At 38.3% G+C, this 15,128-nt stretch overlaps 1 protein-coding gene across 1 annotated transcript; it reads left to right on the top strand.

Moving 5' to 3' along the window:
• Positions 1-1,491: 1,491 nt before the first annotated feature.
• Positions 1,492-12,469, top strand: LOC123871072 (phagocyte signaling-impaired protein). Its single transcript, XM_045914640.1, has 12 exons — positions 1,492-1,681; positions 1,770-1,994; positions 3,800-3,993; positions 4,316-5,005; positions 5,740-5,950; positions 6,541-6,663; positions 7,810-7,979; positions 8,407-8,597; positions 8,841-8,971; positions 9,362-9,535; positions 10,024-10,238; positions 10,662-12,469. The coding sequence occupies exons 1-12, from the start codon at positions 1,615-1,617 to the stop codon at positions 11,016-11,018; spliced, it is 2,748 nt and encodes a 915-aa protein (XP_045770596.1). The 5' UTR covers positions 1,492-1,614; the 3' UTR covers positions 11,019-12,469.
• Positions 12,470-15,128: the final 2,659 nt, after the last annotated feature.

Below are 15,128 nucleotides of genomic sequence, written 5' to 3'. Positions count from 1 at the left end.
CTCCGTCCGTTCGTCTGTCTGTCAGCGAGCTGTATCTCATAAATCATAATAAGACGTAGAATTGAAATTTTCACAGAATATCACAGTGTACATACCTATTTCTACGGCCAAAACAACAATATGATAAAAATTGTAAAATGACTGTAATGAAAATTAAAAATATCAGGCCAGCCATAGACGGGGGCAGCTCGAGCAGTTAGCCAGTGATCAAAATACACGGACCGCTCGCGCAGTCAGCTCAGTCAGTCATCTAAAACCAAGTCAAATAAAATTGTAAATGGAATATTGTCAACGCAAACTAGGTACCCACGACACAGGATTACCTAGTGTGGGTACCACCAGACACAGGGAAATTATTGTATAAGACTATATTTTGTTAATTAAATATTTTTTCATTTTTCATTTTTCATTTTTCATCTATATAGGTATGTGTGGAAATAGAAGACCGTAGTTCACTATGCAGTTACAGCTGCCGCTGTAAGGCCGGTCTAAAAAAACATGAAAAAAACTCTGAAAACCGTAACTATTATACTCTATTATACCAATCTTACCCATCTCTACCATAATTCTAGAGTATAGACAATAATATTTTTCAATATGACAACATTTTAATATAATGACAGTTGTTACCAGTGTTTCCACTTTTACGAATTTTACCCTATTTCTAAGCGAAATTCGTTAGGTTGTTGTAATTAAATATTAAAGTAACTAAGGCCTATTTCATACCCACCTAATTGTTAGGGTTCCGTACCTCGAAAGGAAAAACTGAACCCTTATGATCACTTTGTTGTCTGTCTGTCAATCTGTCTGTCCGTTCATCTGTCGTATCTGTCAAGAAAACCTAGAGGGTAACTACTTCCCGTTGACCTAGAATCATGAAATTTGGCAAGTGAAAACCGTGAATTTGTCGTTACATTATCAAAAAAATTAAAATGTGTTTCAATTTTCAAAGTGAGATAACTATATCAAGTGGGATATCATATTAGTTACGAAAGGGTAACCTGTACATCCTAAAACAAATTTTGCCTTATTTTTATGATAAAAAGTTAGTTTTTTTAATTTATTGTGCAAAATGTTGGAAGAAATACCCAAGTACGGAACCCTAGGCGTGCAAGTCTGACTTGCACTTGGCTGGGTTTTTTAGATTTACTGAAGAGGGTAGGCTCAATAGAGCTAGAAAAGGGTAGAGTGAAAATGTTTTTCATAGATGTAATGGTAAATAATTAATTGGTTTATTATTACCACGGTTCAAATGAGACTGAAAGTTACAATAATAATTTTCTTCGTCACAAGACTCAACATCTTAAGATAAGATTTAACATCAAGAAATGATGAAAATTATGCACCCTACATTATTATTAGGGTATTATAATAGCTGGGTTCTTATTCAAAATTTTAGGTAATTTAGGGCGACTGTTGAATTTCTACAGAAACTAGGGTAAAACCATAACCGTAAGTGGTAGCACTGGTTTACCCTTGTCACTGTCAACTGTCAAGCCTATGCCATGTCCATAGACAATCTCAAAACAAACGTGCAGGCGAAAAAGTGAAAAAAGCTATAAAAAGACTCCAAGGGGCTTTTATTTTGCGGCAAAACACTTTTATAAATGAACAATGGCGGTACGGCCACAGCACACGCATAACGGCGGTATCGTGGAGCGAAGACTGCGTCCGATATACGGTAAAAGTTATTTGTAACCTACACTAACGATTTACGAATTTATTCGGTGTGTAAATGATATGTGAATATGGATGTATTCGTTTTGCAGACTGGTTAGATAATGGGAACAATAAGAAGGCTTTGCAAGAGGCTGAAAAGGTTTTGAAGAAGAGTCCGTCGTTACAAGCCGCCCGGGCGTTGAAAGCCCTAGCGATGTTTAGGTTAGGGAAAGGGCCGGAGGCACACGCCGTGCTGCAAGCTTTGGCCGACGAGAAACCTAGCGACGATACCACTCTGCAAGCTATGACTATACTCTACAGGGAGTCGCAGCAATGTAAGTACCAGTACTTGAAGGAAAATTCTGAATGGATTCTCTCATCTCTTGGGACTCACCCCTCGTGAGTGCCTTGAACTGCTAAGCCAGAGAGAGACAGGTTCAAACCCAGCCTATTCTGCAATTTCTTTTTTGTATTATAAATTTATATGTGCCAGTGTTCAGGTGCCTTTTGAATACATTAATACTTTTAATTAATTTCTTGGTCCATTGTCTACAACAAAATGATTGAAAAATAAATGTCTTTTTATAAAACACCAGTTGTAAATATTGGTTACTAGTCCATCTGCAATAACGAAACTCTGATTCTGCCAAGTTGTATTTCTTGAATTTATTGGCAATTTCTATAATATAGTTAAATGTCAGTAATAATACATAAAACATTGTTTACTTCTAATATTTACTTATAATATTATTAATATTTATGATTTCTTCGGTATGCAAGCTATCTCCGTACCAAATTTCAGATAAACACATAGCCAGTAAGACAGACAAACTTTTGCATTTATAATATTAGTATGGATACTGGATACATGGTGGTACTGTCCAGTTCTGTATTAATCAAAGAGTTCCCACAGGATTTTTTAAACACCTTAGTCCACATAGACAAAATTGTGAGCATTATATATTATAGTAAAATAAATAATCTTATGTGTTGATGTTAGATTAGTATGGGAAATCTTTTCTGAGTTTTTTTCCTTAATATTTGCTATCTGTTTTCCCAACCATATAGCTAACAATTATTGGTATTATTTTCCCCATTAAACCCTTTTAATTATGAAGTCATAATACCTAAATGAATCACCAAATGAAAGGAGAATTTTTAAATACATAGATTGTGAACAAAAAATAGTTAAAAAACTTTATACATTGAAATACAAAGAAAAAATATCTTAATTTGTACTGTTATAAGATCAGCATTAAAACAAGGAAATAACATTTTTAAACTCTTTTGTTTCTACAAACTAATGAGTTTTCTTATCACTTACAATTATTATCGCTGTAAAAATGAAGTAAAACTGATTCAATTATCTTTTCAATCGAATATGTAGGTTTTCATTGTGGTTAATGCTGTTGTACACAGGTCTAAATCTATATATTTCACTTTGACACTGGAGCATCCACAGAAGATGTAGACTCCACAATGCACAATTGCAAAAACTTTACATAATAGCAAATTAAGGTTGCGGTTCCTTGCATAACATGGACTTTAACAAAGTTATGCCTGTTCCTATTCAACAATAAGCATGTTTTTAGTCTTGTGAGCACTTTTCAAGCACAAAAGTACATCTTGTTGCCCTATACTGCAGAAATTATAAAAATTTCCATACAAAATTTTAACTTTTTTTATGTCCAAGTTTTCATGACCCTAACGTGCCCTAACTCACTGAGATCGTTGGCCTCGGCCTATCTAAAGATGGCCAACGATCTCAGTGGGTTAGGGCACGTTAGGGTCATGAAAACTTTGACATGAATTTTTTTTAAAATTTTGTATGGAATATTTTATAATTTTATTTCGTTCATTATACTTCAGCATTGTATTTATCAGATCAAAGTAGCATGGGTATGTGTTGTCATTATATACTAATTACCAAACACCCTGTATAGGTTTACACAAGAAATAGATTTCGCCTTCGAAGAAGGCGAGATAATCAAATAATTAATAAATAAAATAAAAAAACTTCTATTATCAAATAATTAATAAATAAAATAAAAAAGCCTTTATTATCTAATACATTTTTCAAATACATTGATGATTACCTAAACAAAACAAGTGGCAAACATATATCATTGAATTTCTGCAGTTCATAAGGTATGTGAGCTGTATGAAGCAGCAGTTAAAGCCGAGCCAACCAGTGAAGAGCTGCACTCTCACCTGTTCATGTCCTACGTAAGGGTCGGGGACTACCGGTCACAGCAAAGGTCTGCCATGGCACTGTACAAGATTGCACCCAAGAACCCTTATTATTTTTGGGTAGTAATGAGCATTGTATTACAGGTATGTCTAAGGTTAATAAAGATTGTAATAGTGTATTGTAATAAAAATATTGCATGTTATGTTGCATATCAAAAACTAGCCAATGCCTGCGACTTTGTCCACATGGATTTAGGTTTTTTTTATCCAGTGGGAACTCTTTAATTTTTCACGTCGATCCTTTGCATCGTTGTTACGAGACTGAAAGACAGACCAACACATTTTCGCATTTATAATATGGGTGATTATTATTGTATAGGAGCAGATTTTCTTTCACATGTTCTGTTAACATCTGGAAATATGTTTTGTGTCCCCGGAGATCAAAGTTGAATATTAATATTTACAGGCGAAAACTGCAGAAGATGCTACAAAGAAGGGCATCCTCTTGGCTCTCGCCCAAAGAATGGTTGACAACTTTATATCTGACAATAAGATGGAGGCGGAGCAGGAGGCGCGCCTGTACATCATGATATTAGAGCTCCAGGAGAAATGGGAAGACATCCTCAACTTCATTGAAGGTCCACTATACCCTCAACTAGTCCCAGGGTCCACCGCCCAAGCTTGCATACCTTATCTGAAGAAACTCGGCCAGTGGAAGCGGTTAAATTTACTATGCAAAGACTTGCTGTGGGAAAACCAGGACAGATGGGACTATTACTTGCCTTACTTGGACTCTGTCTTCCAATTAATGAAACACGAGTGTGATGTAGACAATAATGCTGATGACTCAGCGGAGAAGTGCCATGAATTTATCTGCCAATTAGTAGAGAGTATGTCTTCCGGACGCACTCTACGAGGCCCTTATTTAGCTAGACTAGAGCTTTGGAAGAGGTTATCTGTGGACGGAGACCCTACTGCCTTGATTGGTAGCAGTGTAGCGTTATGTATTCAGTATTTGAGAGTGTTTGCCAACAAGTCCTGCGCAGTGCCTGATCTCAAGCCGTATTTAGCGATGATCCCCCAGAAGGAAAGGGAAGACTCGTGCAGAGATTTCCTGACATGTCTGGGCTTTGATGAAAATAGTGAACCTGAGTCTGTGAGTATGAATTGTGTTTGAATGAGAGACCTTTTTGTTTTACTAAATATGTATACAAATTGTGATTTAAATTTTTTATCAACAAAAAACATTACATATTAGCAAGAAACAGTTAAAAATTATTTTGCTATAATCCGCCAACAGGATAAATCTGTATGGTCAAACATGCAGTTACAAGCTAAGCACCGCTTACCTCCCCAACCAAGCAATAATGAAAAGTTCCCAAGCAAGCACTGCCACCACCATTCACATGCAACACCACACAAGACTTTTCCACTACTCTCGACGCACGTTTCGCCCCGACACCGGAGCATCCTCAGGAGATTTCGACTTTACAATGCTGTATTGTCAAGTGGACAATAGTGGACAAGTGGACTTGGCTTTATTGCTTGGTTGGGGAGGTAAGCGGTGCTTAGCTTGTAACTGCATGTTTGACCATACAGATTTATCCTGTTGGCGGATTATAGCAAAATAATTTTTAACTGTTTCTTGCTAAACATGAACTTCCGCAAAGTAACGCCTGATTCTATCCAACATTACATATTACCAAATCATAGTCAAAATTCCACGGACACAAAGGAATTTGCCTCGTCGTTTCTCATTCGTACCTGTATCAGTTTTCCCGTCCACTTTTGATTTGAGTAACTTCGAGTTAACTTCTAAATAAGCGCACTCCATCTTAGGCTGCATCCTCACTTGCCTACTCTATAAATTAAAAAAATATACACCTGCAGCCAGATGACATCCAGCGTCACATCTCGTGCCTGTGCGCGTGGCGACTGACGTCCCCGCTGGGCTCGGCGGAGGAGTACCTCGTGGTGGCGTCCGCGCTGCGCAGGCAGTACCTGCGCTGCGTGAGCCGGCGCCTGCTCACCGCCACGCAGACGGAGTTCGGTCCGGCTGATGGCTACGGCACGCTCGCTGCGCATCACTATTTCTATGCAGGTACACCTTTTAAAACTAACTTTTGCTTGCTAGAATTCTGCACCCAAAGCGTGCCAATAGAACCCTATTAGTAAGACTCGCTGTCGCCCGTCCGTCCGTCCGTCTGTCTGCCTGTCAGTCAGCTGTATCTCATAAAGCATAATAGGTAGAGACCTGAAATTTTCGCAGATTATTTCTATTGCCACTATAACAACAAATACTAAATATTTAAACTATCGCGAGTGATTTCCATTGTAAGTATAGAATGTGACGGCTATATACTCACGTATTTAGTTGATGTGAGCCCAACTAGACTAAGTAAGTGAGTATAGCTGTTACATTCTATAATTACAAAATACTTAAAGTTTCATAATTGCTACCATGAAAATTAAAAAAAAACACTTGCGCGAAAAAACACTTACAGAACCCTTTCTATGCAAGTCCAGTTCGTGTTTGAAAGATTTTTACTAGTTTCTTGCTGGCTCTTCTCGATACGGCATTCGTGACATATTTACCTTTTAAATCAATTTAGGAAGAATAGGTTCTTTTAAGTTTTTTTTTAAATTTCTCTATCGTAATATATTAAGAATTTATTTTTTCTATTCATACAGCGCTACAGCAACAAAACGCAGCGCCCATAGTAGAAGCGCTGTGCCTGTTGGAGTTGGTGCTGCACAACTCTCCCTCCAACGTTCACGTCAAGCTGCTGCTCATCACGCTGTACCATGTGCTGGGTATGTTACTGTTCTAGTAGTAGCATGCCAATAAAGAAACTTATCGGTAAAGTTAAACACTAAAACCCGACTACTACCCGCAATATGCCGATAGTTTTATTTTATTTATTTGGATTAACAAACAGTAGCACACAGTGATTACAAATAATATAGTAGAATAATGAAGTAAAACTTACGTGCTACCCACTACGTTAACCACATATCCATACTATCCATACTAATATTATAAATGCGAAAGTGTGTCTGTCTGTCTGTCTATCTGTCTGTCTGTCTGTCTGTCTATCTGTCTGTCTGCTACGCTTTCACGGTTCAACCGCTGAACCGATTTTAATGAAATTTTGTACAGACTTAGGATACATTCCGGGGAAGGACATAGGCTACTTTTTATCCTGGAAAAACAAATAGTTCCCGCGGGATTCCTAAATACTCATCCGCTTGATCGATTTGTATGAAATTTGGTACCGAGGTAGCTTGCGTCCCGTAATTGACGTAGGCAGCTTTTTATCCCGGAAAATCAAACAGTTCCCACGGGATCTTTAAAAACCTAAATCCACGCGGACGAAGTCGCGGGCATGCTCTAGTTACTAATAAGTACTTAAATTAAATTAAGAGTAAATTAAATTACAAAATATAAGCGATAGATATAGTCAAATTGTTTTTCTATCATTTGGTGTATTTTACCATTGTACTATATTTATATTTCTGAACTTAGAATTTTTTCCTCTTTCATTTGATAGCCCACTCGATTCAATAGCAAAAAATTTTTGGAGCCCTCCCACTTTTTGAATGTAACACCCGTCAGGTCGATTTTGTTCCTCTAAAATCTAGTCTATGTCATCCGGACCATAATAACAAATCGATTGACACCTCATTCATCTAAAGCGGCTCAGTTACGGTAGAACACACATAAATACAACCCTACATACATACATACATAGACTGCTAAAATCATAACCTTTTGGCTTTGCCGTAGTCTGGTAAAAAGAGCGGTTTAATAAATGATTCGCTCACTTACATACTATATTTGTGTATAGTATGTGAGTGAAACGGAATCATTAGCATTGCTTCAGTTCGATAAGAAACTTCGCTTCAAAAATCTGTTCTTGAAGTGAAGCTTCTCAACGCTCGTTTGGGATCTCCTTGCAGGTAACGCGGTGGCGGCGGAGTCGGTGTACCTGCGGCTGGAGCCCAAGCACATCCAGCTGGTGTCGCTGGGCTGGCTGCACGCGGCGCGCACGGCGCCCGGCCTGGCGCCCGCGCGCGCGCTGCGCCTGCTGGCCGACGTGCACGCCTTCCACAAGCACTACGCCAAAGAGGTAACTTAATACCAAGTGCACAAACGAAAACATCTGTCATCGTCTTGGACACCCCTAAACCTCGCACTTTACTCAGGATCCTAGAAGCAACACTCTCGCTACGCTCGGGAGTTACTCTAAAATTTGGGGTTTTTTCCATAACGTAAGATATCGCATTACCCCCATGTTGAATAAACATTCTATTATTATCGCACATGTGCGGTAGTCTACTGTCCATAGCCCACTCAAAATTCACAATAATTTATTCGAAGTAGGTTCTATTGATGGTCAGAATTGTTACATTTTTAAGATATTGGTAGATATGTTAGATTTGTAGTGGTGATAAAATTAATTATGTTAACTTAAAACTATAGCTACGAGGGTTCCAAATGCGCCCAGGCCTAAGACTTGAACAAATGTATTGAAAAATTGATTATTCTTCTGTTAGAGTGTGGAGCATTTAACGTACGCGTACAAGTACGGAACATTCGAGAAGCTTGTGGAACTGAGCGCGTGGGGCGCGCGGCTGGGCGCGTGCGCGTGGTGCGCGCTGGCGGGCCGGGAGCGGGCTCTGTTGCCGCTGCTGGCGGGGCCGCCCGCGCCGCTGCACGCGCCGGCGAGGTTGCCGCACCCACCTGTGTGAGGCACTTTATTTTGCTATCGAATTGTCTGGTGGAAGCTGAGAGCGCAAAATAGCGGCTTAAACCATACGCGTACAAGTATGGAACTTCTGAGTCTCGAGAAGCTAGTGGAACTGAGCGCGTGATGTGCCTGACGGTAGAGAATCATGCAAGTGAGATTGAGCGTCTGTTTCCTTGCAAAAACTATATATTTTCACACTTATTTCCATGGTCCTTCCTATTCAATTTTTTCTATTTCTAGTGACAACCGCGACCTGAACGCAATAATAAGTTGGGAGCCCCCGCAGTGCGCAGACCCGGAGCTCAAAGCGCGGACGTTCGAACAGGACGTCGCCTACCTCCGACTCAAAGACGGCCTCGTCTCTTCCATAGGTACGTAATTTTACGATCTACGTCGAAAAACCGGTCAAGTGCAAGTCTGACTCGCACACGAAGGGTTCCGTACCATTGTACAAGATATACCTAACAACTTTATCTGAACACTGCAAGTTAATAACGGTCTGCGCCATCTATATGTGATTTATTGAATTAAAATTTTCGTTAACCACGTTTTTTGCCACATATTCGCGGTTTTTGGATTGAATTCTTTACTTGTGCTAACATACCTACCTACCTGCCATATTTCATGATTCTAGTCAACGTATGCGACTCTGACTCGCATTTGACTGCATTTTTAATTGTTACTCCAGAAGTTAGGACTTTACAGCGGTTTGAAAAGTTATATCATAGTTTCACTTAAAATCTAAACTTGTAATTCCGCAGCGCTGTGCATAGAATGCTCGGACAACAGAAGCGTGGCGGAGAAGCGTGCGCAGCTGGAGGAGCTGCAGGCGTGCATCGAAGCGTTCTCGTGCGCGATGGAGAAGTGTAGGGAAAAATATAGCGAAGCGATGAGCCGGCTTTGTATTTCCGCGCCTTTCCCTTCTAGAATTATCGGTGAGTTTATATTAATTATATTACGCCGAAAATAGTCGCAACCCCCTGCCAGTGTCTGGCTGGTTGGCCCGACTCTAAGGCAGAGATCTACAGAGCGTACTTTGACTTTGCTCAGATTTAAGTTTCTGAAGAAAATATAAAAAACTACACTGTATACTTTTACGTAATATTTTTTACACCTTTTTTATATGTTATCTCCCAAAGCCACCATCACACTTAATAGATCCAAACTTGATAGTCGCTGATCGCTCTTTCCTGTGTTGGAGACAAAACGCAGAGCAAACTTTCAGCTTTTATAAAACAACGAAAGTCTGGCACGCCCTGGCTCTCTCTCTATAGGTAATGAAATTAAAATAGAGTAAAAATATTTTTTGGTGTTTAGTTGGTTACAAAAGAATGGGCATGATTAAAACTCAAAATAAAAAAATTTGGAACAGATTTTTTTAAATTAAAATTGTTTTGACAGAATTTAATATTTTTATTTTCAGCCTTTGTAAGCTCTCCAGTGCCATATCGGGATTTGTACGCGAGCGTCCTCACCATGGTGTGTCAACTGTGTTCCGGCGACAGCGTCAGAGGGCGCGACAGCGCAGACAAGCTCCGCGCTTTGCTCGTCTCCTCCAGACAACTGCTGGAGAAGGTCCCCGCCACCACCGCTTGGGGGCTCAGGGAGTCGTTAGAAACATTCTCCAATTATTTAGAGGTTTGTGTAAAACTTCCTGGATTGCCTATTATCTCCAGACAAATACTGGAGAAAGTCCCCCGCCATCACAGCCTGGGGACTGATTGAGTCGTTAGAAACATTCTCCAATTATTTAGAGGTTAGTGCAAAACTTTCTTGTTTGCTCATCTCCAGGCTGCTGCTGGAGAAGGTGGTTCCAGCCACCACCGCCTGGGGTTTGAGGGAGTCGTTAGTTAATATTTTGAAGTTAGATTATATTGGATTGTATTCGTATTTGTAATATTATCATTGAGTCGAATTTTGATGAGTGATGGCAGTTAGCCAGTCCGCGCAGTTGTAGTAAACCCGTGTATGCTTATCTTGTCTAAAGTCTAAGCTCTATATTATAGGGATATTCATATAAAAATGATTTTTCTCAATACTTACTATGAACTTTTTCCTCAGTTTATAGGCGTTATCACGTTCCTCCTGGGCGTATGCAACGAACTGTCGGCGCCGACCAACGCGAAGAAATCCAAAAAGAAGACCAACCAGTCACCCGACCAAATACTCACCACAGAAATGTTGAGCAAACTCAACGATGACGTGCAAGAGACTATCAGCTTCCTAGAAGACATATTCGACAAATGGCCGTCATATGACTACGGACTGAACATAGAAGACGAATTTTCAAAACTAGGAATCTCGGAAAAATACCAGTGCCCCGTAGAACAAAAACTAAAGAATGGACTCCACGAAACACTCCCAGATGTCAAGAATATACTAAAGAAAAAGTCGAAATATTTAAAAACTTTACAATAAAGTGGCCTTTTACAATACAGATAATAATTTAAATAGAGCAAGACCCCAGCACCGCCAGACTTATTATTATGTGAAATAAATGTGTGGAATTGAGTAGTATTAGTGTGTGATTTTAAAGTACGCATATAGCTGATAGCTTGTGTCGAGGTCAATGATCAAATGTCACGATGTCAAAGATATCAGCTGCTAAAAGTACGTACAAATATCTCACTTTTCTTAAAGTTTGAGTGCTGATTTTTATGTTTGTTTTACAGAGTATTGTTAATAATTAATATTCAATAAATTTTCCGTCGGCGGTAATTTCCGCGAGACGTTTTAAAGTTCGCAAAAATATAACACATTTTAATCTTATTATAATCTGACTCGTAATTTTTATATGATGATACTTAAGAAACATCATGAAAATCAGCACACAAACTAAAAAAAAAGTGAATAATGTTTTTACGTACTTTTGGCAGTAAATTTAAATTGGCCGTCAGCACAAAGTAATAGATATGTGTATGTCAAAAGTGATCAAAACTGATCTAACCCACACATGTTGTTTCTCGGAAAATAAGTCACGTCTGGCGGTCCTAGGATCTTGGAGAGGTTTTTTTCTACATATCTTGTAAATAATCTGCCATTTTGCTCCAGCCTACTTGTGTAGGTGTTAGAGAAAGACATTACAAGTACATACGCTTTATATTGTTATGTTTGTTTATCGAATAAGGGTAGAGGCAGACTTATAACCCGCGACGCGACGTGTGTTGGTTCAAATCCGTAGAATTTTCTAAACACCCGATGCGACGTAGTGTAGACTACAAATCTCAGTTGGATCCTGGAACGACGATATGTCAAATATTAGGCTATGGGTGTCGTGAAATCAAAGAAAAGTAGGCGGTTCAGACTACTTAGCGTCAAATGTAGGAACATTTGACGCCTGCCAGTGACGTCAAAGCCTCCACGGTTTGCTACAAGTTCCTTAACTTGCGTGACTATGGTGTCAGTGATGATATCTATAGCCCAACCCTTTAAATCGACACAAAAGCTAACCGTCATTTTCTATGGCTCACCTCTTCCAGCGTACCAGTATATATCCATTTCGGCGTAATCAATATTTTTAACTAGCTTATGCCCAGGATTTCGTTCGCATGGACTACACTACTGGCTTAATCAAATGAAATCAAAATCATTTAAGTTTCAATTAAAACGAGACAGACTTATGCTGTATAACGCTGTCTCGTTTTAGCAGTCTTATGTCTGAGCTAAGTCAAAGTGCGGTCTATAGATCTCAGCCTAAGATTCGACGGACTCAACACGCGTCGAGTGGCGTTGTAAGTTGCGGCATGAATAAAAACATTTTTTTTGCATTTTGGTTTGAATCAAATTTATTTATGTATATTTATAAATAGTGTTTGATAAAGTATAGGTACTTATACAACTGAAATAAAAACGAAACGTTTATAATTCTATATGTTGTTTGGATTTTTCTCTTGGAATAATCATACTATCAATTTTTTTTAAACTAATAGGTATTTAGTATCAAATCTGTTTGCATCCAGTCCCTCTTGAGGAAACAATCACATACTTATGTATGCCCTCCTTTCGACTTCAACCACGCTATATGGGACGACTTCGATGTACTTCGTACGCGTGGATTTAGGTTTTTTAAAAATTCCGAACTCAAGGACGGAACGGATTCAAGTTATCACTGTACCAAAAAAAAAATTGGTTGTCTGCAAAGTCGGTTTACTGACGATAGTTGAACGTGACAACTAAGGCCGATTGTGCTTCTTTGTCGCTCGTTCCGCGCTCTCGCTTGCACTTCAAGCCTTACATGGAACGCCTCAGAGCGAGGTAACGCCGCATGAGTCATGTTTTTTCGTGCGTGCAGCCGGCTCTATCGAATTATAAGACGTTGTCACGTCAAAAATTTCATATAAATCGGTTAAACGGATGGGCCTTTAAGAACCCCGTGGAAACTCTTTGATTTTCCGAAATAAAAGGTAACCTCGTCCTTCCCCGGGATGGCCAAAGAAATTTGATATTTAGGCTAAAGTTTGTAGAGCGTACTTTAACTTTGACGTGATAATTTTTTGGGTCATTTCTGTGGAATCTGCTTGGTCTACTGCAAACGTCTCCGTTTAATGGACAGTACCTCAAAACGACAGTTTATGGCTAACTTTGAGCACAGTCGAAAATTCGCTCTATAACTCTCAACCATAGAGATCAAATTGGGACTAACTCTGTTGGAATAAGATTATAGCACTAGTTTTAGATCTGATAAGAAAGTTTGGACAACTTGGAAGTTCTAAACATAGTGCTATCCTTATCACAATGTTCCCATTGGAAAAGGATAGCATTAAGAACTGTCAATTTGATTTGTGTAAATTTGAATTAGCACCATTGGGCATTGTTGAGGTAGGTACTTAAGAACTCGAGTATCGAGAATCTGACGGCGAAAAAGGTGGGAAAATAAAAAAAGTTCGAACTTGATTCATATTTATTTACAACACGAATATTGCGTTTACAGTGAAATCGGCCACATACAGCACAGTACAAAAATACGACGAAGTTTGTGTCCCTTCTACTATAAGGAAATCCTAATAAAAAATCTACAAAAAAAATTATAAAACAGTCTGAAAATACGGAATGTACGGAACATGGAATAGTGACTATTAATTTTTTTAAACAAATTCTTTAATTTGGTCAATACTACCATATTAAATGAACTTTAACAAACAACTTTTTAGATTATTCTTTAATTCTTCTATATTGAATATGCTTATGACGTCAGTATTCAGATTCAACAATTAACGTTTTAGAATTTAGTCGTCGGATAGCTCATTTAATATAACAGAAGTATGTTATGAACTTTTTGAGTAATAGTTACTTTTAGAAGGTACAATTTTGTTGAACAAAAAATTTAAAACTGAATTGGCAGAATTAAATTCTATGAACCGATTTTTCCATTAGGTAATGTCTGACTCGCACGGTGCGTAATTGTGCGGATTTATTACGCACGGCCGACGATCATGGATAGCCACGCACCACGCAAAAGACTCGGATGACGTGTCTGCGCTACCACGGACGATACTCTTCCCATGGAGCGTCGGTGCAGGCTGGTCCGCACCTGTTTGCAATATCACGCACCGTGGGAAGCCGGTATTAGAAGGATTAGTTCTGTCATTTAGTTGAGTTTCATTTTTATAAATCAATTTATAATTTGTTTATAATATCTGTAAACAAAAATCACTCCTATAATCATTTAGTTCAAGGAAATTTTCATACACACCTTACTAATAAATCGGTCCTCTATACATTTAGAAATACATCAGAAAATAACAATATCTCTCGGAAAAAAAATCTCGGAAAATCATGTTGCTTTTCTATAAAAAGTTGTTATGGCGGCCACACACATTTAAACAAGCTCAGTTATTAATATCGTTTCAAAAATTCAAACCCAGTCACAAACGTAACGGGCAGGTAAAACTGAGACTTATAGAGCAACTTCGCTCAGACTTAAGATTCAGTTTAAACGGGATAGATTTATGTCAGCGAAGTAACGCTGTCTCGTTTTAACAGTGTCTTAAGTATGAGCAAAGGCAAGGTTCATCGGACTTATTGTCAGATGTGTGGGTTCCATTAATAATGATTTTATAGACATAAAGAACGCTATTTATCCCCAAAAGCATAAAAAAACTACAGCAAATACACAACATTAAATAAAAATCCCTTCAGAACAAAAACACACAACACTCAAAACACTAGAATAAAAATATTCTAAACTTATTCTCCTAAGAAAAAAACAGTCATGTGTTTTTAAAACCAAAATACCGCCATTAAAAATAACTATAATTTAATATATAAAGTTTTAAAAACCAACTTAAAAAAAAATATTTAAAACTCTTGTTTTTACAAAATTCATAAATCCTACATTTTGATAAACTTTGTATTATTTTTTCAGTAAGAAAAACACACAATTGTCCTCAACGCACTAATAAAAAAATCTAATGAGGAGAAACATTATGCACCAGTAATAGAAGATAAAGTAGGCGGGCCATATTGCAACGCAAAATTTGAGATAGAAAAAAACCAACCAACCACATTTTAATTTCCGACGCATCAGCA

The sequence above is a fragment of the Maniola jurtina genome, chromosome 13, assembly GCF_905333055.1.
Source record: "Maniola jurtina chromosome 13, ilManJurt1.1, whole genome shotgun sequence".
Classification (NCBI taxonomy): Eukaryota; Metazoa; Arthropoda; class Insecta; order Lepidoptera; family Nymphalidae; genus Maniola; species Maniola jurtina.
The sequence above is the reverse complement of the archived record's forward strand: the minus strand, read 5'-3'. Positions and strand labels throughout refer to the sequence as shown.